General features: G+C 49.5%; 1 protein-coding gene across 1 annotated transcript in view; it reads left to right on the top strand.

Moving 5' to 3' along the window:
* LOC147608075 (carbon-sulfur lyase) overlaps nucleotides 1-21361 on the top strand; it is a 23477-nt gene extending 2116 nt beyond the window's left edge. The window contains exon 2 of the mRNA XM_086789804.1: nucleotides 20703-21361. Coding sequence (XP_086645930.1) covers nucleotides 20727-21143 — 417 coding nt within the window. The 5' untranslated portion in view covers nucleotides 20703-20726 and the 3' untranslated portion in view covers nucleotides 21144-21361. The remainder of the gene's footprint in view (nucleotides 1-20702) is intronic.
* Nucleotides 21362-24463: the final 3102 nt, after the last annotated feature.

Genomic DNA, 24463 nt, shown 5'->3' with positions numbered 1-24463 from the left:
CCTGTGTGGGCTGCCCCACACTTGCCCTTCAGCCATCATAATGCTGGATATCTTGTCGGCTGCCCGTGGCATGCCCCTAGGGCTGTCCTACAGCCCCTCCATGGCCTATTCATGGCTGGTGGGTACAGCCAGGGCCTTCTTGGCCCTCATGGGGGTGGTTTTACACTGTCCCCATGCCCACACAAGTACTTGGGGAAGCCCTATGGGCTGGCCCCTTTCCTATATGCAAACCCTAACTTGTCTACACAATGATCACCATACAAGATACATAGAATCACTGACATCATTCCAGAGGGAGATTCACAGTGCGGACATGCACTGTTTCATGTGCAGGACAGTGCACACCTGACCTTGGACTCATGTGCAGGACAATGCACACCTGACCTCGGACAACCAGGATGGAACCCTGGCTGACTCGTCCCGGATTGGGCTGACATGGGACCAGTTTACCATCCCAGGTCTTACACCTTCTGTACAAATATGTCTACGTGGCATCCAAGTGCGGGATGCACGTGACAATACAAGTCTCACACCGCCTTATGTATCTTGAGTTTTGCGAGTTTAGCGACTTCAAACTTTAAGAGAGAGAGAGATAGAGAGAGAAACTGGACACCGTATGGGGTCTCGAATTACCCACTGAAGGGCCCCCTATCCCGTTACCAGAATAGTATTTGCTTTATTACTTTGAAGAGAATGACTTTGGACTGACGATAAGCCAAACGCAAGATCTCGGAGGACCAAGAGTCGGTTGAGCTATACACGGTTATAGAAGCACCAATAATGACCAAACTCGAGTCTATGCACTCTTCCCAATGGAATGAGGGAAGGCTGCAAATTTGAGACTGAGGTATGGGTTGATTGGGACTGTTTCTAGGCTGTGAATGAATGCTGAGTTTTACCTTCACCAAAGTGACTGAAGCAAAACGATGAGTTGTATGCAGGTTGAATGCTGTTAGATGCTAAAAACACAATGAAGATGATGCACAGATGCTGGCCGATTGCTGTGTATACTGAAAACGCAAGGCTGATGGAGCTTTGGGGTTGGCTGGCTGCAAGAGATGCTGCATTTTGCTGATGCGTGGCTGAAACTATCGCGATGATTCTCTAGGGCTGAGGACTGCAACGCTTGAGCTTAATATCCAATCATTTATGCTCCTTGTGTTGAAGGCTCAAATGCTTGAAGATAGATGGAATGATGCAATAGCAAGGCTATTTATATGCTCATGGGCTGGTCGGTTGGCTCCCTAGAGCTACACGATTGGATCTTATGGCTAATAAATGATATTGATGGTATTTAAATGCTAATAAATATCCCTAAAATACCAGAAGCTATTTCAAGGCTTTTGCAATGGTCTATGTGCAATGGATGAATGATATGCAATATGCAGAGTGCTTTATAATGCAAACCCTAAGGTTTCTACTGACTCTACATGCATGAATGATTCTCTCCAAGTGGGTTAAGAAACTTGACTGAGTGACTGACTCACTATGGTTGAGGAATGACCTACGTAGCTCGTGCCTGACATATCCTGGACTGAGGATTACAATGGGGTCACGACGTACGACAATTATCATCCTACAGGGTACTAATACTGTACAATGTTGCACTAATGATTATGAACCATCTTGTCACCACGCACTACAGTGCAGAGTGCATGTGACAAGGGACTGTTTTGCTTCAGTATATTTAGCATAGTTTTCTCCGTATCTCTCTCTCTCTTGCACTCTCTGTACAGCACATTCTAGTGCCACTTTGCTTCCGCTCTGTGCACTCTTTTACTTGCAAACCAAAAAGAGGCCGCGAGGGAGGATACTGTCGAGGCTAAGAGCTGGAGGTCCGCCTTTGAAAATAGGCAAGGGACCGCGGCCTGAGTCGGGGATGATGAAGCGGCTGCCATGGAGTCCTTCTGGAAGGTGAAGACCAAAGGTGCCTACTCTTGCCGATGAACAATCTGGAAGCAAAGCATCAGAGCTAAGAAAAAGGGCGACAAAAGCGGGAGCGTGGCGAAAAGAAAAGCATACTAGAGGCATTGACGGGCAGCGCAAGGGTAGGGGAGGGAAAAAAACGAAAAAGAAGAGGAGGCCGAGAAGGCGCAATGTGTTAGAATTTGTGCATCTCAATGTTTTGGGGATCTACCATTTATTTGGTATTTTATTTATTTTCTCCTATTTATTTTGTCCAGGGCCAGTCAGCTAGCCCTAGAGGCAGTCGGCCAGGTCCCTACTGCACTATATAAGGAGTTCTGTCATGGCTTGTGAAAATGGAACAGCACAAGTGTGGGCATGGTGGTTGCTGAGCAAAAATATTAAAAGATTCACATTTGGGGTGCCCGGACAAATGAAATGATGTGTGGACACTTCAGATGTGAAAGGGGGGACCAAGACATTAATGTTTTTAATGTTTTATTGATGGTTGCCCCTAGGCCTTAGTGGCCCCTAGGGAACTTTAATGTTTATTAAAGTTGGGGCCCTAGGACATTTTTGGGGAGAGGCCACTGCACTTTTGGAGTTGCATGCCTCTCTCATCTCTCTCTCTCTCTAGCTTTTTGGGAGGCGTGTAACATACGTGCAAGTTTGAAGCGTGGAGAAGAGGGGAAGCAAGTCGGCTGCTGCAGAGAGATTTGGTTGCTGCTGTGTGTGTGAAGAAAACAGGCCGTACAGAGCTGTACGACTGCAGGTGGTACAGGTGGCGCTGATAGGAAACCGTACTGCAGAGAGATTTGGTTGCTGCTGTGTGTGTGAAGAAAACAGGCCGTACAGAGCTGTACGACTGCAGGTGGTACAGGTGGCGCTGATAGGAAACCGTACTGCAGGTACTGGCGGCAGCTGTTTTGCAGGCGGCTGCAGTTGCAGGTACAGGCAGTGCAGGCAGGTACGACTGCAGGTACAGTGTACGGACAGGTCAGGAGCAGGCGGCGTTGGACAGTACAGGTGCAGGCTGTGTCGACAGGTACAGTCAGCAGGCGGCTATTGTTAGGTACTGACTAGTACAGTACAGACACCTGTGGAAACTGTACGGACAGGTACATTAGTGTTCTACTGACCTGTACGGGCAGGTACAGCTGGTGGCAAAAGCTTGGCGCCCCTTGCGGTATTTCTTTATTCAATTTCAAAAATATGTAAGGCTGAGTACAACAAAACCAGCCAAGAGAATACGCCTGTATGTCCAATCTGGCAGCCCACAATACCTCTTAGCACAGAGGATTCACACACACAGATCTGTGTCTCAAAGCAACACTCTGTGCTTCCCTCTGATCAGCCAAGACCATTCAGCAGGACAGCCTTGAGCATACATCTGGCATTTCTCATGCACATGATTCCACAACTCAGCACAAACATACATCTGGCATTTCTCATGCACATGATTCCACAACTCAGCACAAACATACATTCACTGTCCAATCTCTGTTTCCACCCTTTTCAATCTGCCATACCCCTCCTCTCACAAGGGGCCAGATAGCACAACTCTGCAGCAGACATAAGCCAATGGAAAGAAAGACAGATGAACAAGTTTAGAGCTTATCAAATCAGCTCGTGGTTCTGCACTTGCGAAGCCAATCGTACCAATCTGTACTTGCCTTCTTGCAACCACTTGTCTGATGTATCAGATAACTCTGGGAAAGCTTAGCCTGCAGCTAGAGATGCACTGTGTTCTACTGTTCAGGTTTGAACAAATCTCTCTCTCTCTTCCCTTTTGGGAGTCGTGGAGCAAAAGTGGGCACACAAGCGTGGAAAAGCAGAGGAAACTCCAGGCGGCTGCTGAAGACTGGTTTTGTTGCTGTTTTCTGTGAGCTGTGTGCTGTAACAGGCCGTACAGCAGCTGTACAGTGCTGTACGACTGCAGGTACTGCTGTGGACAGAGAAGCGCAGGGCTGTGGGACTGAGACAGGCGCCTGCGACTGCTGAATCCAGGCTGTACAGGCTGTACGACTGCAAGTACAGCTCTGTACTTTCTGCAGGTACACTGTACGGCCAGTTTTGGAGCAAGTACCGGCCAGTTTTGGAGCAAGTACAGGTGCTGGGCAATATTGTTGCAGACGGTGCAGGCGACTAGTAGCAAATCAGCAGGCGACTACTTCTGGTTTTCTGCAGAAACAGCCCGTACAGTCAAGTACAAGCAAGTACAGTCAAGTACAAGCAAGTACAGTGCTGTTTTCAGATCTGTACATTCAAAGACAGCATAGAAGTGAACACAAGGAGGAGGGTACAGACAAGTACATGTACATATGTGAAGCAGGGTTGTGGATACAAGTGCCTGCAAGTACGGATTGGTACTGTTGCTTCCTCCAGTGCTGTTTCACGAGCTGAATTTGGTAAGTTCCGTTTCTGTTCATCTATCTCTCTTTCTACTGCTTGATGTCTGTTGCAGATATGAGTTATCTGGCCCCTTGTGAGAGGAGGGGTATGGAAGATTGACAAGGGTTAAGACAGAGTTTGGACAGCATATGTATGTATGAGTTGAGATGTTGTATCACGCACTTGAGTTATGCCAGATGTATGCTCATGGCTGCCCTGCTTAGTGGTCTTGGCTGATCAGAGGGAGGCACAATGTGTTATTGTGGAACACAGATCTGTGTGCATAGATCCTCTGTGCTAAGAGGCATTGTGGGCCGTCAGATTGGACATACAGGTGTAATCTCTTGGCTGATTTTTGTTGTACTCAGCCATTCATATTATTATAATTGAATAAAGAAATACCGCAAGGGGCGCCAAGCTTTGGGGCCAAAGGTGTCGCTTTGTTCTCAGATTTGGGCACTCTAGCTCCAATCTGTTTGTTTTCATATTTAGACTACAAGTGGACGGGTGACTGCTAGTCTACTGCACTCTGGTTTCTATCAGAGGCCGGTTTCAAGGTTCCGTTGCCGGGACCAATCATCAACTTTCTGAAGGGGGTGAGCTCGTGGTTGCTTTGAAGAAAGTCATCGCTGAAAATTCAGTAAACATGTCTGATACAGAGGATGAGTACTTCTATCATGAAGAAGAAGAGCAAGAGACTTCTCCTGAAAGAGATGTATCTGAGGATATTTTTGCAAGAGAACAGGCTGCAGATGTTGAGCCCTATGAGGATGTAACACAGCCAGAAGATGTGCATGGTAAAGAGGATGATGATGCTCGGTTCAAAGATCGCTTGGCTAGTGTTATGGATACTTTTATGCAGCTCACACAGAGTGAGAGATTTGCTGAATTTATGAGATCTCGCACAGAGCCCCGCACAGAGCCCGAGAAAAAGAAAAAGAAGGTTCGTTCAAAGAATCTTCCACAAGGTCATAGTGGTGCCATTCCACAGGAACCATCTTTTGGCCAGTTTCCGAATATGTAGCATGCTTATGGTGCAAACTCTCAGAGTTCCTTCTATGGACAGCCACCTATTCCTCAGCAGAATATGCATCCAGGTTATTTTGGTGGTGTTTCGGTGTTCCAATCCATGACTGGGGGTTACCCTCAGGGAGGCATGGGTATGTACGGGCCTTTTGGAGCCAATTTTCAGCCTGGCATGCAAGGGAATATGTATGGTGGTATGCAGTCCGGTATGCAAGGAAATATGTTTGGAGGCATGCAACCTGGGATGCAAGGCAATATGTTTGGAGGCATGCAACCTGGGATGCAAGGCAATATGTTTGGTGGTATGCAGCCAGGTATGCATAATGGAATGTTTGGAAACATGGCTGGAATGTATGGTATGCGTGGTGTGGGAATGGGAAATGTTGACCCAATGATGGGTATGAATGTTGGGGGCAGCAATCTTATGAAACCACTTCCATATGATAATCTAACGCCTATGGGAAAGGCGAAGGATTACAAGGAAGGGGGAGCTGCAGTGAAGTTTGACACTTTTAGTGGGGCCAAAGATAAATTGAAAGCACTTACCTTTTTACAGCAGTTTGATGCTGCTTTTTCTGGTGGGAATTACACAGAGTCCTCTAAGGTGAGGAAAGCTGCCACTTTTCTCAAGGGAAATGCTTTGCAGTGGTGGTCTACTCTTCTTTTGCAGGGCATAGCACCCACCACATGGGTCCAATTTAAACAGGTTTTCTCTTCCATATGGCTCACATCTACATTTGAGGTGGATGTTATGACCGCATGGCACAAATTGGATGCTTCAAAGTGTGATAGTTTGGAGGATTATAACAAGAAGTTTTGGGAAGCTTTACTCCCAGTGACTTCTTACCGTGCCGTGCCATTATTTGAGGAGGTAGAGAAGTATTGTTGTGGGCTGCCCAAGGAGGTACGAGATTATTGTATAAAGACAAGAGTAACGAACATGTCACAGATGATTGAAAATGCTATGACAGCTAATGCGTTACTCACAGGTGGTTCATCTGGGTTTAAAGGCAGTAAGAAATTGAGCAAGAAAGCTGAAAAATTTGGGCATGCTTCTCGTGATGCTAAAGGGTCTTCAGAGACGAAGTATAAGAAGTTGCCAATGCCCAAGAGGACTTCTGAGGAAAGACAGGCTTTGAGAGATGCTCAAAAGTGTTTTTACTGTACTGAAGAGGGGCATATGTCATTCAGTTGTCCCAAAAGAAAGTCCCAAAAGGATCCTGACAATAAAGGAGAGCCCAAGCCAAAGAAATCAAAGCCTTCTGCAGGCTTAGTTCCTGATCTTGTGGGGGAGCAGCTAGGTGGTGAAGCTACAGAGTTGTGCAGGGCATGGGGCAAAGTGAGAGATCAGAATGCTTTGATCTTCTTTGACACAGGTGCTCGAGCCAACTTCATTTCACCAGATTTGGCTGGCCGATTGGGGATTCGCGTAGAGGAGATGGGGCCGTTACATGAGGCCAATATGGCTTGTCCAGGGTATGCAGAACCCGTTACTCCTATCATTGGGAAGCTTCGGCTTCATTTGAAGGGTTATGTGGACAGCGAAGAGTTCTTCATCATGCCTTTGAATGGCTGTGATGTTTTGTTGGGGATGCCATGGTGCCACAGGGTACATGCGGTGGTGGATACTTACAATAGGAAAATCACTCTGACTCATAGAGGGAAAGAGCATGTATTGGATGTAAAACTCAAAGGGGAATCTGTTCCTATTGTATCCGCTTCGGCGATTTCATCAGTAATGAAAAAGCATCTTTCCGCGTACTTGATTTATGTAAAGGATGCACAGGATGATGAGTCTAAGTCTAATTTGTCATTGTTAGATAAGGACAGGACTGATTTCTTATGTGGGTTTCAAGATTGTTTTTCCGAGTCATTGCCAGGAGAATTACCTCCTGAGAGGCCAGAAGATCATGCCATAGATCTGATTCCTGGTAGTACTCCACCGAATAGACCGTCGTACCGTGTTAGTGCAGCCCAACAGGAAGAGATTATGAGTCAGGTGCAGGAGCTTTCAAATAAAGGGTTGATACAGCCTAGCTCATCACCCTTTTGCTCACCTGTGCTCTTAGTGCAGAAGAAGGATGGTTCTTGGCGCATGTGTATTGATTACAGGGCGCTGAACAAGAATACCATCAAGAATCGATTCCCCATACCGAGGATTGATGACATTTTGGACCGCTTACAGGGCTCCATAATTTTTAGTCGTATTGACTTGAAAAGTGGGTATCATCAGATACGTATTAGACTCGAGGATGTGCATAAGACAGCATTCCGAACCACGTTTGGATTGTATGAGTTCTTGGTTATGCCTTTTGGTTTGACAAATGCGCCTGCCACATTTAACAGAATGATGGACAGGATTTTCAGGCCCCATAGAGAGTTTGTGGGCACATTCTTTGATGATATGATTGTGCATTCACGAACTGAGGAAGAGCATAGAAGGCATTTGGCAATTGTGTTTGCAGAACTCAAAAACCATAGGTTGGTTGTTAATGGCAAGAAGAGTGAGTTTTTCTTGCAGGAGATACATTTCTTGGGGCATATTGTGTCTGGTCATGGAGTCCGTATGGATCCAGCAAAGGTGGAAGCAATACTTAATTGGCCAGCTTTGAGGACCGTGCATGATGTACGCAGCTTTCTAGGATTGTGTTCCTATTACAGGCGTTACATACGGCACTTTGCTGAAATTGCTTCGCCTCTTCATGCTTTGACGAAGAAAGCAACTCCATTTAGATGGGCTGATCGGGAAATTACAGCATTCAAAAAGCTCAAAGAAAAGCTTACTTCGGACCCAGTATTGGTGTTACCGGACCTCTGAAAGGCTTTTGTTGTCCAGTGTGATGCATGTGGAAGTAGCATTGGTGCATTTCTCATGCAAGAAGGACATGTCATAGCCTATGAGAGCAGAGTTTTGCAAGATGCTGAGAAGCATTTACAGGTTTATGAGAAAGAGATGTTGGCTGTAATTCACGCTCTTTCTACATGGAAACACTACTTGCTTGGGGCTGATTTCACTGTGCAGACAGATTATCAAACCTTGCGTTATTTTCTCACGCAGACTAAGCTTTCAGAGAAGCATATGCGTTGGGCAAACTTTTTGTCAATGTTTCACTTCCAGATTGTGCATGTGGAAGGCAAAAAGAATGTAGTGGCAGATGCTTTGTCACGCAAACCACAGATCTCTGCAGTTTCACTTGCTTATCATCATGAGCTTGATGAAATGAAAGAGCAGTATGCCCATGATGAGGACTTTGAAAGGTTGTATGATCAGATGTCTGAGGGTCAGCGGCATGAGCACTATACTCTCAGAGATGGGTTTTTATTGATGCATGGCAGACTGTGTGTTACCAGGCCATTGCGACTCAAGGTTATGATTGAAAGTCATGCTCCACCGTATGCAGGTCATAGAGGTATTGACGCCACGGTCAAAGCAGTGGAGACTTTCTTCTATTGGCCAACCTTGAGAAGAGATGTTGATGCCTTTGTGAGGCAATGCATCGTATGTCAGAAGGTAAAGTTTGACCGTCAGAAGACACCAGGGTTATTACAGCCTTTACCTATTCCAGATAGACCCTGGGAGAGCATTGCCATGGATTTTGTATTTGATCTTCCACGGACACAAACGGGAAATGATGGCATCTGGACTATCATATGCAGGTTCAGTAAGCAGGCTCATTTCATTCCCGTGCGGAAGACAATTAAAGTGGATCATATGGTGAAGTTGTTCATGGCGAACATCTTCAAGTATCATGGCTTGCCTACGTCTATCATTAGTGACCGTGATCCACGGATGACGAGTTTGTTTTTGTTTTTTTTTTTTTGGGAAAAACGATCCTTCTATTAGTTAATGAGAAAATGCCATAAGGCTACAAAGCTCACCTCACAAGGAGGGATAAAAACACACAGTGAACACCTGAGCTCCACCCCCGTGGCTGGCCGCTCTCTGGGGGGGGGGCTACCTAGTAGTACATGTGGGAGGTGAGAAGAGCCAAACTGGAGGCCTATAGTGCCAAGTGACATCCTTGCCCCTCGCGATGAGGAAAGGGTCAGGCTGCCAAGTGCGGAGGAAAGCCTTGCGGCGACCTCTCATGCGATCCGAGTCGCCCTGAAGTTTCCCCCATTGTCCTCTCAAGGTGTGAATGATGTCCACCCAGAGGGCCTGTATGACCTCCGCCGGTGGAGTCGCCTGGCGGTCAATGTATGGCCTCCCTGCATCGGGCTCTCCATATGTGCCAAGCCGTCATGCTGCTGATCAGCTCCCATCTGTGCCCGTCCCCCTCCTGGGAGACTGCCGAAGAGAAGTCTGGCGTCGGAACCACCGCCATCGCCCTGTCAGAGACCTGGATGGTCGCACTGCCAGGGACGTCCTCATATCCAAGGGCCGGGCCGCTGTCCGTGGCCCAAGCCACCGCACCCCACGTCACCATTATCTCACCTGGCGAGCCTGCAAAAACCATCCTGAGAGCGCGCTGCCAGACCTGCTGTGCCTGTGGGCAATCCCATAAGCAATGCCGCTGCGACTCCTGTGCATGGCCGCACCGAGGGCAGGACGCTGGGTGTCTGCCAAAAGCTAGCCAGGCCCCCACAGCCAGTCCTCTATGCGTTGTAAGCCAGAGAAAAAGCGTAACCTTTCGGGGCCGGAAGCTAGCCCAAAGGCGCTGCCAGAAGTCCCTAAGAAAGGCAGGGGAGAGCCCCTGTCGCCGCCAATGCTCGGCCGCCGCCGGGGTGCCCGCTATCCTGTGCCTTTGAATCCGCCGCCCCAGCCTCGCTGTGTACTAAAAAAAGGGGATGCCTGGGCTGGTAGGGGCCGAGTAGGGATCTCGCCAAAACCACTCACCTGGATCCCACTGGAGGCGAATAAGAGGCCTGCTGTCCCAAGCCCATAATCTCCAAGAACAGTCCCCCCCTATCGAGGCCGGTGAGGGGTCTACATGCCACTGTCTCTGATGAAAGCCGACCACCCGCACCCTCTGAAAAATACAACCCTGGAGCTCATCCAAATCTAGTCGTGTCCTCTGAAGCTGGCCACCCTCTCCCACCTCGAAAGTGAGTGGGGCGACTCTCTCTGCTGTGCCGCAGACCACTAGAAGGATCTCATGCCGAGTAAAGACGCCCATCCACTGTGGAGGTGGAGGGTCCTGTACTGGGGTCCGCCACTCCCGGGGGGATGGCCACCTTAATGTCCTGTCTCATCAACTCTCTGCCCCTCATCCCGCTGAGTCTCCTCTCCTGAGCCTCTAGAGGCAGCTGCTGAAAACATATCCAATCGTCTAGGGACTGGGTTGGGCCGGAGCTCAACGGGCCCCACGACACGTGAGACCGCGATCCAACCATATGACCACTGGGAAGTCGGATCAAGGGGTTCCAGATCAATGGCTGCCTCAGGTGCTCCTCATCGGTGCCCGGGGGAGTCTGGAAGAGTGACGGCCTCAGATGCGCCCAGGCCCTCAGAAGGCTAGCTGCAAAACGCTCCTCGAAGCCAAGGCCCACTCCTCTGGATCGCTGCTCTGTAAAGATCCACCTGATGCTGGGGGTCCAGGGGCCGCTAAGAGAAGGAGTGCGGCTGAGAATCCTGGAAACAAGAAACTCCTTCCACGGCTCAGCGCCGCCTGGTAGGAGGCCACGAACTACCAACTTGCCAAGCAAGGCTCGGCTTTGGCAAATAGGATCAACAATGCCCAGGCCGCCTCTCTCCCTCGGCTGAGTGATCATAGCCCATGCCACCTTGGCCTTTGCGGGCCGCCCGTCGCCACCGGACCAAAGAAAGTTCCTGATGAGCCTCTGCACCTAGCCAATGCATGCCCGAAAGAAGGCCCAGCAAGAAGTGATGTACCACATGGTAGCAAGCAGAACCTGGTTGGCCACAACCACTCGGCCAGCCAAAGATAAACGAGCGGTACTCCAATACAGAAGCTTCTTCCGAATGCTCAGAAGAAGGGGGGCTATCTGCTGCTCCGGAGATATGTCAATGCCCACATAGCATCCCAAATAGCGCACTGTGGTGCGGGGGGCAGCCACTGAAAACCATCAACTAGCCTCCAAGTCGGGGGGGGGGGGGGGGGGGGGGGGCATAGAATTGACCCACAACCCACACGACTTGTGCCAGTTGATCAAAGCGCCCGAAGCTCTGCAAAACCTGTCCATGGCTGAGGCGAAGCGGCGGAGGTTCTCCTCTCCCTGAAGATAGACAGCAGTGTCATCCGCAAACTCCGAGTCTAGGAGCTCCTCCGAGGTGCGGATGGGGAGCTGGAGGCCCCGCAAACCTGTATCCTGTGCCGTCAAAAAAGTGCTCATGGCCTCCGCCACAAAAAGAAAAAGAAAGGGCGCCAAGGGACACCCCTGCCGCACCGAGCGCGAGAGCTGGAACCTCTCTCCGCGCACGCCCTGTATCAGCACCTGGCTATGAGCCAATGTGTAGAGTTCAGAGACCCCACGGATCCACTGAGGGGGGAAGCCCATCCTCTCCATAGTGCCTTCCAAGAAGGCCCAGTCCACCCGATCATATGCCTTCTCGAAGTCGAGAAGGAGCACTGCCAGATCCTCCTGCCGAAATCTAGCCAAAGCCGTAGCCTCCCAGAAAGAGAAGATGTTATCCAGGATGCTCCTATCCTGGATGAAGCCTGTCTGCGTGGAGTGGATGATGTCCGGAAGGTGAGGCTGAAGCCGCTTGCTGATCGCCTTAGCTAGGACCTTGTAGGCCGTGCCTAGCAAGGTGATCGGTCTCCACTGTCTAATCTCCAGTTTGTCTCCTCCCTCTTTGGGGATCAAGTGAATCAACCCCTCTGCCATGCTGTCCGGCATGTCTCCCGACTCCATAATCTCCTGGAATGCCAATTTGAAACCCCTATGTAAGAGACCCCAGTATCTCTGGAAGAAAGCCACTGAGAGACCGTCCTCTCTTGGGCATTTGCCTCGAGGAAGTGCCTGAAGAGCCTCCTCCAGTTCCGTATCCGAGAAGGGGGAGAGAAGGGAGTGCTGCAAATGGACCGGCACAACCGGTCTTGTGAAGCTCCAGACTGCCTCCCGAGCCTCTCTCACCCTGTCATCTGCTGGCTCTGCAGAGAGCAGATCCCTGTAAAAATTTGTGGCTATCGCCCGAACCCTAGGGGGATCCACCACAACCTGGCCATCAGCCTGCCGAAGACGCCTGAGACCCTCTCGTCTAAAGCGAGGCCCTGTCGCCTCAAAGAAATCTCGAGTTACTTTGTCTCCAGCCTGTGTCCAAAAAGAAGCCCGAGCATGGAATCGGAACTCCACCCTCCTCTCCTCGATGGATCTGATCTCTGTGCGAGTTGACTCCATCTGCTCTGAGATCCAAGGGCTTGTAGGATCCCTCTCCTGGAGTCTCTGAAGGGACGCCAGACTCCTCCGCAGGCTCCTCTCCTGCTCTCTGAAGGCCTCCAGACGGTCCAGGGCAGCCTGTTTGAGCATCCTACTGATCTCCTGCAAGCCCCTGGCAAGATCGCTGGCTGCCGATCCTCGCTTGAACTGCAGCTTCTGCCAGACCTGCTCAACTCTGGTCGCAATCTCGGGCTCCTCTATGAGACAATCTGGAATCCGGACGCTCTGGCCTCGCTCTCCTCTCTTAGGGTCCTCGATCTGGAGAAGCACTGGAAAGTGGTCTGAAAACGAGGAGTCTGCAAGTATGCCCACAGTGCCACCTCTATCACAAGCCCACTCATCAATGTAAAACCTGTCGATGCGGGAAAGGTTAACTCCTGTGGCCCGTCTATCCGAGCGCGAGAAAGATAAACTCCCCTGCAACCTGCCAAACTCCGAGAGAGTCCACGGATCCTGGCCTCTCACCTGCAGCACTAGTTCCTCCCAGGCAGCGAGCTCCGGCCCATGAATGGTCTCCTGGCTGCCCCCCATCCTGTCCTCTGCATCCTCCAGCATGTTGCAATCCCCCCCTAGGCACCAATGGTCTGCCATGGGGAGGGACTGCCTAATGGTGCTCCAGAACTCGGCTCTCCCGGTCGCCCCATTAGGGGCGTAGAAGTTGAGGAAGCCAATGCGGTCTTCCCCAACCCGAAGGATGATCCACTGCGCTCGACCCTGGACCAGAGTGCCAGAATCCACAACCTCGGATAGAAGCTGCTCGCTGACTGAGATGCATACTCCACCCTGGTTCCCCTGGGAGCCATATGCCGGTGACCAAAAAGTGTGACTCCTGCCTGGCAAGATCTTCCCGCAGGTGCGGGTACGCCCGGCAGAAAGGTGGTGTTCCTGGATGAAAAGGATATCTACCTCCAACGAGAGCCCTCTAGATCTCCTGGCGAAGTCTGCCCCGACCAATGTAGCAGCGATGTCCACCGAGACCCTGGATGTTCCATGAGAGGATCCTCATGGATGAGCTATGGCAAGTGAAGCAGCCGCCACTGGCTCACCCCTCTCAGCCGGCCCGGATGATCTGCCCTCCACTCTGTGAGTCTTGGGCGCCGGCTTTGTAGGGAGAATAGTCACTGTCTGTCCGGGTGCGGAGTCTCTCCAAAAAAAGGGTGACCTGTCGCTGTGTCCAGCCCCACTCCGCCTTCGCCCTGTCCAGGGCATAGGCGTGAGACCAATCCTCTGCATATATGTATCTAAAGGTAGGCTGCACCCTCGGGGCGGCATGGAGGAGAATCAGTAGCATCGCCTCAACTGAGGTGTGGACCGGATCCGCCCGCCAATCTCCTATACCAAACAAGCTCATGCGGGCTGAGTGTAATCGGGTCTGCAATAGGTCCGTGAGCCCCAAGTCACCGAATGAGAAAACTCCAGTATCTGATCACGCAAAACTTCCTCTACATAGTTGCAATCCCATGCTGTGTCTGGGGCAACACTGAGAGGAAAGGAGAAGGCCACCATGCTGCTCACCACTGAAGGAGAACGAGAGGGATGGCACACCACGCAAACTCGCAAGGGCGCGACCAGTGTCTCGAACGGGCCAGCATCGAGCTGGAGGCACCTGAAAAAACCGTAATCCACTGGGAGCCCCATCACTCGCGGGGGCCCCCCAGGGGAGGCTGGAGAGAACTTTGTGGGGCGGGCGAAGCTAGGATCGCCATCTCCACCGGCCCGGAGTGGCGGTGGAACAGCCGCTGGACTGAACTCTGGTCTATCCAGTTGCGCTGCCCGGGGACAGTGGGTGGTCTGGTGAAGTATCCTGGAGAGGCCGAGGGGGGGATGGGGGCTCGCGGAGAGGAGGGGGGGAGAGCGAGGAGAGGATGGAGAGGCATCTGCCAGAGGATAGGTGTAAGGGGGGGCCGCCGGGGGAGGCGGGAGGGGGGGGGGCTGGGGGGGGGAGAGGGGAGGGTGGAAGGAGTGCTCTCTGGGTGAGGGGAAGAGGAGTCGGGGGTCGCAGAGTGCGGCCCGGGATCCTCAGGAATCTGCTCCATGGAGGGGGCGGGGTCCCCCGCGGGGGGAGGCGGGAGCGGGGTCTCCACGTGGGGGGCTCCACCGGCGGCCTCAACGGGCACTGAGTCTGAATCCTCGTCCATCGGGGTGGGACCTACTGGCCGCCTATCCCTGACTGGAGCATAAGTGCGGGTAGGTGCCTGGACGCCAGCCGTAGTCGCCTGTCCGCCAGCCGGTCCGCCAGCCTGTGCTGCCTGCTCTGGCGTCTGTGACGGTCCCTGCGGGCTGGGCGTTTCCGCCGGCGAACCTCCTGCCATCCGCCAGCCTCCTGGGTCTGCGCGGCCTCCTCCGCCGGGGCCTGCTCATCAGATGACGGCGCCTGCTGAGACGAGCCAGGGATGTCCGGTCTCTAAGGTGGATGGCCACCCCTCGGGTCTCCTGCTGGGGGTCCAGAGGCAGCAGAGCGTGAAGGATGAACCCCCTTGCGGGGACAGGCGCGTGCGAGATGGCCCATCTCCCGACAGGTGTAGCGCTGGCCGGGGAGGCCCGAATACTCCACGCGCTGTATTAGATGTCCTCCAGAAAGACAAGGGAGGAGGATCGTCTTCGGGAGGGACTCCGATGACGGAACCACAACACGAATGGCCGGGAGTCCTGCTGCCCGAGCTATCACTGAAGCCGCTGTCTGAGGCGTCTCCACCACCTGCCCGAACGCCTTGCCAATGGATGACAAGAGGGGCAAGTACTCCCTACGGAGTCCAGGAAAGCAGATAGTGATGGGAAAACCTGTCGCGCCTGCTAGCGGGTCAGAAGCGGGGTCGAAACCGTGAATCCATCGCGCCAGGAACACCCGGGATGAGCGGAGGGCAATGGGGCTCCGAGCCAGCACTATCTGAGCTGCCTGGGGGGACTCGAAATCCACCTGGTAGTAGCTACGTCCCAAAAAATCAACGCTGACGATCTTGGCAGGCACGCCAACAAGGCTGCCTTTCAGAAGGTCGCGAAGCTCTCTCCGCATCGGACGGCTACCCACCATCTTGCAGACCAAGGAGGAGGCCTCAAGAGCGGATACTGTGGAAACAAACAGCTGATGATCTGCAGCTGTGAACTCCAGACGGAGACCGGAATCGGCAGGGGTAGTCGGAGCGGCTTCCATGGAGTCCTCCAGAGGGAAAAGGCCAGAAACCGGGGTCACCAACGGGAGGGACATAGCCCTACGAGGAAACGGAGGGGCGAAAGGTTAGAGGATAGCGGGGGCGGGGCGGGGGGGGGGGAGGGGGGAGCTGAGGTGGGGGATAGCGGTGGGGGGAGGGGCGAGACGGAAGGGGAGGAGAGGGAGAAGGCGGGGGGGGGGGGGGGGAAGCCGCGCAGCGGAGGAGAAGGCGGGGGGGGGGGGGGGGAAGAGATGGCGGGGGGAGGAAGAGATGGCGGGGGGAGAAAGCGAAGGCGTGGGGGGAAGGAAGAGATGGCGGGGGAAGGAAGAGAAGGCGAGGGGGGAAGAGATGGCGGGGGAAGGAAGCGAGGAAGGAGGCGGGGGGGGGGGGGGGATGGCGGGGGAGGAAACGAGGAAGGAGGCGGAGGAGGAGAAGACGGGGGGGGAGGGGAAGAGAGAGAGAGAGAGAAGGCGGGGGAGGATGCGAGGAAGGAGGCGGGGGAGGATGCGAGGAAGGAGGCGGGGGAGGATGCGAGGCAGAAGGCGGGGGAGAGATGGCGAGGAAGGGTGCGAGGAAGGAGGCGGGGGAGAGGACGGAGGAGAAGGTGGGGGACAGGCGGGGGGGAGAGGGGGGCGCGACGGCGAGAAGCAGCGGGAGGGGGAGAGGCGGAGCTCGCAGGCGCAGATCGTCAGTCCTCAAGAGCTTGTAATTTTTAGCAGAGGATGACGAGTTTGTTTTGGAGAGGGTTGTTTGACAACATGGGTACAACTCTCAAGTTTTCATCGTCATTTCATCCACAGACAGATGGTCAGTCAGAAGAGGCTAACTCTACAGTGTTGGATCTTCTCAAGTGTTATGTGTCAGAGCACAAGCAACAATGGGAAAAGTATCTTCCTTTGGTGGAGTTTGCATATAACAACACTGTACATAGCTCGACCAGGCAAGGCGCCTTTTGAGATTGTAGGAGGGAAGAAAGTACCACCCATTTTGCATACAAAGGATAAGATCTTTGAGGCTGATCAGTATGTGGAGAGCTTGGATGAAGCTTATTGGAGAGTTAAGTTGACCCTCCAGAAAACTCAACAGAAGCAAAAGAAAGCCGCAGACCGTCACAGACGTGATTTACAGTTTGCATTGGGTGATTGGGTTCTTTTGCGCTTTGAAAAGGCTAGACTCAAGAAGATGAAGGGTAAAGAGCGCTTATTCCCTAAGCTGAGCATGCGATATTATGGGCCTTTTCAGGTTTTGGAAAAGATTGGTGAGGTAACCTATCGTTTGAAGTTACCAGATCACTGGAGGATTCACAATGCTTTTCACGTGAGTCTTCTTAGACCTTTCCGTGGGGATGTGCCTGAGGATGTATCAGATGAGGCTCAGCCGGAAGTTGAGGAACTTGATGAGGTTCTGATTCCAGAGCAGATACTGGCACATAAAGGAAGGAAGGTACAAGGTAAAGTTTCCCGTCGCTATCTTGTGAAGTTCAAGAACTATTCACCGATGGATGCGAAGTGGATGGAGGAAGGTGACTTAACAGATTCACCTCAGGTTTTGCAGCTTTATCTCGATGCCTTTGAGTTAGAGCCGACTCTTATTGTGGCTCATTCAGGTTCAGCAGAGCATGGGTCTGGAGCATTACTTGATGCTCAAGAGGGGGGTAGCACCTCCACTCCCTTGTTTACAGACAGGCTCAGATGACATCTAGAGGTCGCTTGGTGCAGTTTTTATCTCACCCGAAGGTACTGAGGCTGACAGTACATCTGTTTATGGGACTTCTATGATATATGTGTACTAGTCACATGAGATTTTTGTGGATATGTATGGTTCACAGTGGTATACAACTTGGACTATTACTATGCCATTGGTTTGCAGTGAATGTTGATACATGTGTATGGCTTAGAGAGATTGGGACGCTGATCTTGCCATATTGTATATTTCACTTTGGATATTTTGATGCATCACCAGAATGCAATCGAGGACGCTTGCCATTTTTCAAGAGGGGGGTATGCCATGGCCCTGTGAAAATGGAACAGCACAAGTGTGGGCATGGTGGTTGCAGAGTCAGAATATTTTATGATTCACATGGGGGGGTGCCCGGAAAGAGTTTAAGATGTGTGGACATCCCTAGGTGTGAAGGGGGGAACTAGAACATTAAACATTTAATGTTTATAAGAGTTGCCCCTAGGCCTTAGTGGCCCTAGGGAACTTTTAAAGTTTGGGGGCCTTAGGGATTATTTTGGGGAGGAGGGCCACTCCACTTTTGGAGTGTTTCTCTCTCCTCTCTCTCTCTCTCTCTTCCCTTTTGGGAGTCGTGGAGCAAAAGTGGGCACACAAGCGTGGAAAAGCAGAGGAAACTCCAGGCGGCTGTTGAAGACTGGTTTTGTTGCTGTTTTCTGTGAGCTGTGCGCTGTAACAGGCCGTATAGCAGCCGTACAGTGCTGTACGACTGCAGGTACTGCTGTGGACAGAGAAGCGTAGGGCTGTGGGACTGAGACAGGCGCCTGCGACTGCTGAATCCAGGCTGTACAGGCTGTACGATTGCAAGTACAGCTCTGTACTTTCTGCAGGTACACTGTACGGCCAGTTTTGGAGCAAGTACAGGTGCTGGGCAATATTGTTGCAGACGGTGCAGGCGACCAGTAGCAAATCAGCAAGCGACTACTTCTGGTTTTCTGCAGAAACAGCCCGTACAGTCAAGTACAAGCAAGTACCGTCAAGTACAAGCAAGTACAGTGCTGTTTTCAGATCTGTACATTCAAAGACAGCATAGAAGTGAACACAAGGAGGAGGGTACAGACAAGTACATGTACATATGTGAAGCAGGGTTGTGGATACAAGTGCCTGCAAGTACGGATTGGTACCGTTGCTTCCTCCAGTGCTGTTTCACGAGCTGAATTTGGTAAGTTCCGTTTCTGTTCATCTATCTCTCTTTCTACTGCTTGATGTCTGTTGCAGATATGAGTTATCTGGCCCCTTGTGAGAGGAGGGGTATGGCAGATTGACAAGGGTTAAGACAGAGTTTGGATAGCATATGTATGTATGAGCTGAGATGTTGTATCACGCACTTGAGTTATGCCAGATGTATGCTCATGGCTGCCCTGCTTAGTGGTCTTGGCTGATCAGAGGGAGGCATAGTGTGTTATTGTGGAACACAGATCTGTGTGCATAGATCCTCTGTGCTAAGAGGCATTGTGGGCCGTCAGATTGGACATACAGGTGTAATCTCTTGGCTGATTTTTGTTGTACTCAGCCATTCATATTATTATAATTGAATAAAGAAATACCGCAAGGGGCGCCAAGCTTTGGGGCCAACAGGTGTCGCTTTGTTCTCAGATTTGGGCACTCTAGCTCCAATCTGTTTGTTTTCACATTTAGACTACAAGTGGATGGGTGACTGCTAGTCTACCGCACTCTGGTTTCTATCAGAGGCCGGTTTCAGCAAGAGACCTCTCCTGAAAGAAATGAATCTGAGGATATTCTTGCAGGAGAACAGGCTGCAGATGTTGAGCAATATGAGGATGTAACACAGCCAGAAGATGTGTTAGTAAAGAGGAAGATGATGCTCAGTTTAAAAATCGTTTGGCTGGTGTTATGGATGTGTTTATGCAGTCACACAAAGTGAGAAGTTTGCTGAATTTATGAGATCCCGTATAGAGCCTGAAAAGAAGAAGAAGAAGGTGCGTTCTAAGAACCTTCCTCAAGGTCATAGTGGTGCCTTTCCACAGGATCCATCTTTTGGACAGTTTCCGAACATGCAGCATGCTTATGGTGCTAACTCTCAAAGTTCCTTCTTTGGACAGCCATCTATTCCTCAGCAGACTATGCATCCAGGTTATTTTGGTGGTGGCTCAGTGTTCCAATCTATGACTGGGGGTTATCCTCAGGGAGGCACAATGGAGGGGACAGGGGGCGGTGCATAGGCTTGGGGGATGCGCACGGGGTTGAAAGAGATCTCGCAGCAAAGAGGAAGAGGCGGAGGCTGAGTGGAGGTGGGGGATGAGGCTAAGGAGGGTGGCGAAGCGGAAGGTGGGGCTGGGACTGGCACAGGCAGGCAGCAGTGCAAAGGAAAGAGGAAGCAAGAGAAGAGGGAGGGGGAGGCGGAAGTGATGATGATGGCGAGGGAAGGACAGAGAGAGGGGGCCGAAGGCTCGGACAGCAGGTGCGCAGCGGGGGGGCTCCAATGAGCTCTCGACGAGGAAACTGGATCTTGGATACCCTGGATTAAACACTCCGACGGGTTATACATTGCACATTGCACTTCTAGGCAAGAGGAACGCTGGTTGTGACTTGTGAGGAGGTCGGTGGATTTTCACCTCGTCAAAGATGGATTCGTTCTCCAGCTTTCAGTCAGTCTTCTGCGACCATAGGCTCATCTCAGACAAACTTTTTTTCAGAGTCCACCCAGGATGACGAAGAGTGTCTATGGAACACATGTTGGTCTGAAAGGGTTTGGTGTGTGTGCTCTCTGGCCGCATGAGTTGAAAATCTGACTGACTTTGATGTTGGCATGTCAGTAAAAACAGAATGTTTAAAATCATGTTGAAACTTGGGTGGGGTATGAGATAACATATGTTAATGAAAACATGCTCTAAGTCGAGCAAAGCTTGTCTATCAATTATGTTCTAGCTTGTGTTGTCCGATTCTCTAGAATCTGATCTTATTGACTCGACAATGGCTTATGACACTAATTGACTTAAAACAATGATCACGGATAATTTTCATCATACCTTGCACTCAAATCATATACATTGGATTTTTGAAAAGTGATGGGCTGTATTCTCTTTAAGCTGCGAAGCATTTGAGATGAAAAACATCTGATGTTTTGGGGTTTATATATTTATTTATTCATTCACATCTTCATGCATGTCATCTAAGCTGATGTTCCTCTGTCAGATCTCAGTCTAACATTCATATGAAATGGCAACAAGCAACGTGCTGCACACAGGAGGCTGCCACTGTGGAAAAGTGAGATGGCAAGTACAAGCACCGGCTGAGGTGATTGCTTGGGACTGTAATTGTTCAAACTGTTCGATGCGCAGGAACAGACATTTCATTGTACCAGCCCACGCCTTCAAGTTGCAGGAAGGCTCTGAGGGTTGGCAGACTGTTTATACATTTGGTTCTCACACTGCGAAACATATCTTCTGCAAAGTATGTGGGATCACCTCATACTACATCCCTCGATCCAACCCTGACGGGGTAGCTGTATCTGCACACTGTGTTGACCCAGGTACCATAACCCATGTCACTGTGAAAAAATTCGATGGGATCAATTGGGAGGAGACACATGCAGCATCAAATATTTCATCTTTTTCAAAAGTTTCAGAAACCTAAGGTCATGCCTTTCTTGACTCTTCTCTTATCCTTGTCCCAACATCATAGATTCTATGTCATCTCTATCTTTGCCAGAGTTATCAGTATTCTGCGTGGTTATGTGAAAAATCCTCTATGTTTTAGGTTCTGGTATTGAAACAAGCATGTGCAGTCACGTGTGTGGGCATGTTGACAAATGTATAATTGAATGGTAATCTGAAGATCCTCCCATCTTTATGGTCCTGGTATTGAAACATGCACTTGCAGTCGTGTGTATGGACGTGTTGACATGCGTACACTGTATACACATTCAATGTGCATACTTAGTTAGCTTCATTTCCAAATCTCCATTTTATAGTACAACGTGATATTTAAATCTACGCACATGCACATGCATGTGTACAGAGAGAGAGGGATCCATCACAGGAGCGCACACGTGTGGTGATGCAGTCACAATCACTAGGAGGATAGAGCACGAGTAAGACTAGCATCGTGGGCTCCAGGAGCTATATTCTACACATCTTCTTGTACTAGCACATAAGGCAGGGAAATGCCTGGTTGTACAAGTCATGAGTATACATATATATGCGTATTTTGCATCTTTGTTTTGTCTTTTTGGATAATAGAATCCATCCTGCCAATACAATGAGAGGACAGCAGATTCTATCAAGGAGGTCAAAGTACGTGGAGTCTTTTTTCAATCTTCTTGGTAAGCCTGATGAAAAAGGGTTTATACTGTATCATTTGCTTGCATCCTCATAAAAATCAGCCATGGAGTGTGAGGAGCTGCTTGTATTTATACGGCCTTTTGTGTAATTGAACAATGCATATTAGCAAAATATCGAACTGGGCGTTATTGGAAACCGTGTATGATGTGAATCTAAAATGTACATTGATGCATATCATGCTTGAAAAACCTCGGAGGCTTTTCCAAGTCCTTCCACCAGAGAGAGAAATGTAGAGGACAGATGAGCAGAAGAACCCCACCTCTCCTCTTTCATAAGAAGACTGCTTGAAGTTAGACAATGGTGGTCTAATCAATTCTCAACTTACTTCCACACTTTTCAGCCAGCTCCATGGCCTTAATCTTTTTCATTCTGTGAGGTGAAACCTCAGATTTTCCACGAGCCTATGTCTGTTGTGCAACCTAAGATCGCACATGTAATGAAGGGATTAGATTGTTTCTGGAGCATGCCATCATCTGTATCACTTCTAATCATTTTTTGAGGTCTACTATGATCAAACTGTCAAAACACAGTTTTTTTGCATTTGATCTTAACGCTTTTCATGCACTATTAATTGACTTGAATTCTAGGTAAATGGAGGCCTCAAGAATTCACATGATCACAAATGAGTTGGAAATAGCCCTTCATCCTCTTAAGTGGTAAGAGGGAGAGGATAGGGATGGATTGAGAGTGAGCCACCTCATATAATTTCCTCTAGATTACACACCATGGACCTTTCCAAGAAGTTTGAGGGAGCCAATACTTGATGTCAATAGCTCATGAAGCATGTTTAGATGCAAAATATGTGTTGGTCGTATTGGTGGAAGAGCTCAAAAGATTTACCCACATGTAGTGATCATTTGAGGGAGAGCATCTCCATTTACTTTTCAGGCTAACTGGATGTGGGATTTACATTTGATAAGGAGCTGAAAACCATGACACTTTATTGACACTTGATAGTGACTAATTTGGTACTTGTTGGAATTAGAGTATCCTAGGAGCAGCCATGGAGGATGAAAGATTTCCATGATAGGTGCAGGAGTAGAGTGCAAGTAGAGAGATGATATGGAAGCTCAAGCCATGACCATGGTGTGTCACATGCACACTTTAATCTGGTGCCACATAGACATGATTATTCCTTACAGCCACCTTAAGGAAAAAATTAGAGGTTGTGTGTGGGTATTCTGGAGCCATTTTGGTGACCCCATAGGTGCCCAGAGGTGACGATGACATGCACCAATGGTTGGGACATATTATGGGCACAATATGAACACGTTTTATGACATTTTTGATGACTTTTTATGGCTTTAAAAGTGAAAACCGACCTAATTACAACTTGCTATTACTTTCTTATATAAAGATGGGTCATGGGACGTTCATAATCATTAAAAGACACAGATTGTAGAGCGAAAGTCCAAGGGCATGCAGTCTAACAGTTTAGATCAGCCAAGTACATCTCCAAATCAGCGTTTTTCATTAATGCACAGTGGAGGACAGTAAGGATAAGTTCATTCATAGCATTCGTAGTCTAGATCTCCGTTGGATCTATGCCAATCATTGTAATTACTCATTCCTTCAATAATATATAGTAGGAGTAGGTTTAGGTAAGGAGTCTCTCTTCTCCTTCTCTACTTCTCTATGTCATGAGCATGTGATTAGTATTAATCTTTATTGCTTTGTGTTAATCATCATTAAGCACGCTTCCGCATAGTAGTCATGTTAGATTAGTATCAAAGCATGTCTAGGTCATTCCTGGCAAAAGTTTTGCATCAATGCTAAGGTTTGCATGTAAATCAAGGTTTGCATTCTTTGCGTTACATCAGTCTTTTTGCATCAGCTTTTTGCTCATTGTCAGCATAGTATAGTACTAGAAAGTTTATATTTCAGTCTAGCATGGTTGTAGGGTGTTTAGGATGCATGTAGAAGCCCAGGTTTAGGGTTTTGGGGTTGATTATAGCAAAAAAAACAGCAAGTGATTCTTTATGGAAACCATAGAGGATATTTTTGCTTTGATGAAAACTTACTACATGCATTAAAAGTGTGGAGGCACTATCTTCTTGGATAGAGATTCACTCTGGTAACTGACCAGAAGAGCCTAAAAGTCGATACTTACTTAGAACATGTGCCAGGGGAGGTGGATGTAAACTCTACTAGAATTTTATTTTGAGATAAAGTATAGGTCTCAAAAAAAAATGTGGTTGCTGATGCTCTTAGTCAAAAAGCTTCCTTACTTGGAGTAATTATGATCTCTAATCCATTGTCTATAGAAATAAAGGAGAAATTTGAGATGGATGAGTTTGTCCCAATTATTGCCTTGTTTATATAGAAAAGCAAGACCACCAAAGAATTGATGAAGCTAGTTGGGCAATGTTTGAACGGGCATCTCAAGAAAGGGCAAAGATTTACCAACAAGCATGTGAAGACCAAGATCGTTGAAGGGAACAACGTGAAGAAGAAGCAAGGTAAAGAAGAAAAGACGTGAAGAAGAGTATTGGAAACAAATAAAGGAGTTTTTTGCCATGATGAGAAAGTACTCCAATGGAAGCAAGTGTGGTAAATACCACGGAAGAGGACAAGAGTACCACGGTAGAAGACTAAGGATAAGGGGATACTAAA

Source organism: Cibotium barometz, chromosome 54 (assembly GCF_041138505.1).
Source record: "Cibotium barometz isolate CiBa-2024 chromosome 54, ASM4113850v1, whole genome shotgun sequence".
NCBI lineage: Eukaryota > Viridiplantae > Streptophyta > Polypodiopsida > Cyatheales > Cibotiaceae > Cibotium > Cibotium barometz.
The sequence above is the reverse complement of the archived record's forward strand: the minus strand, read 5'-3'. Positions and strand labels throughout refer to the sequence as shown.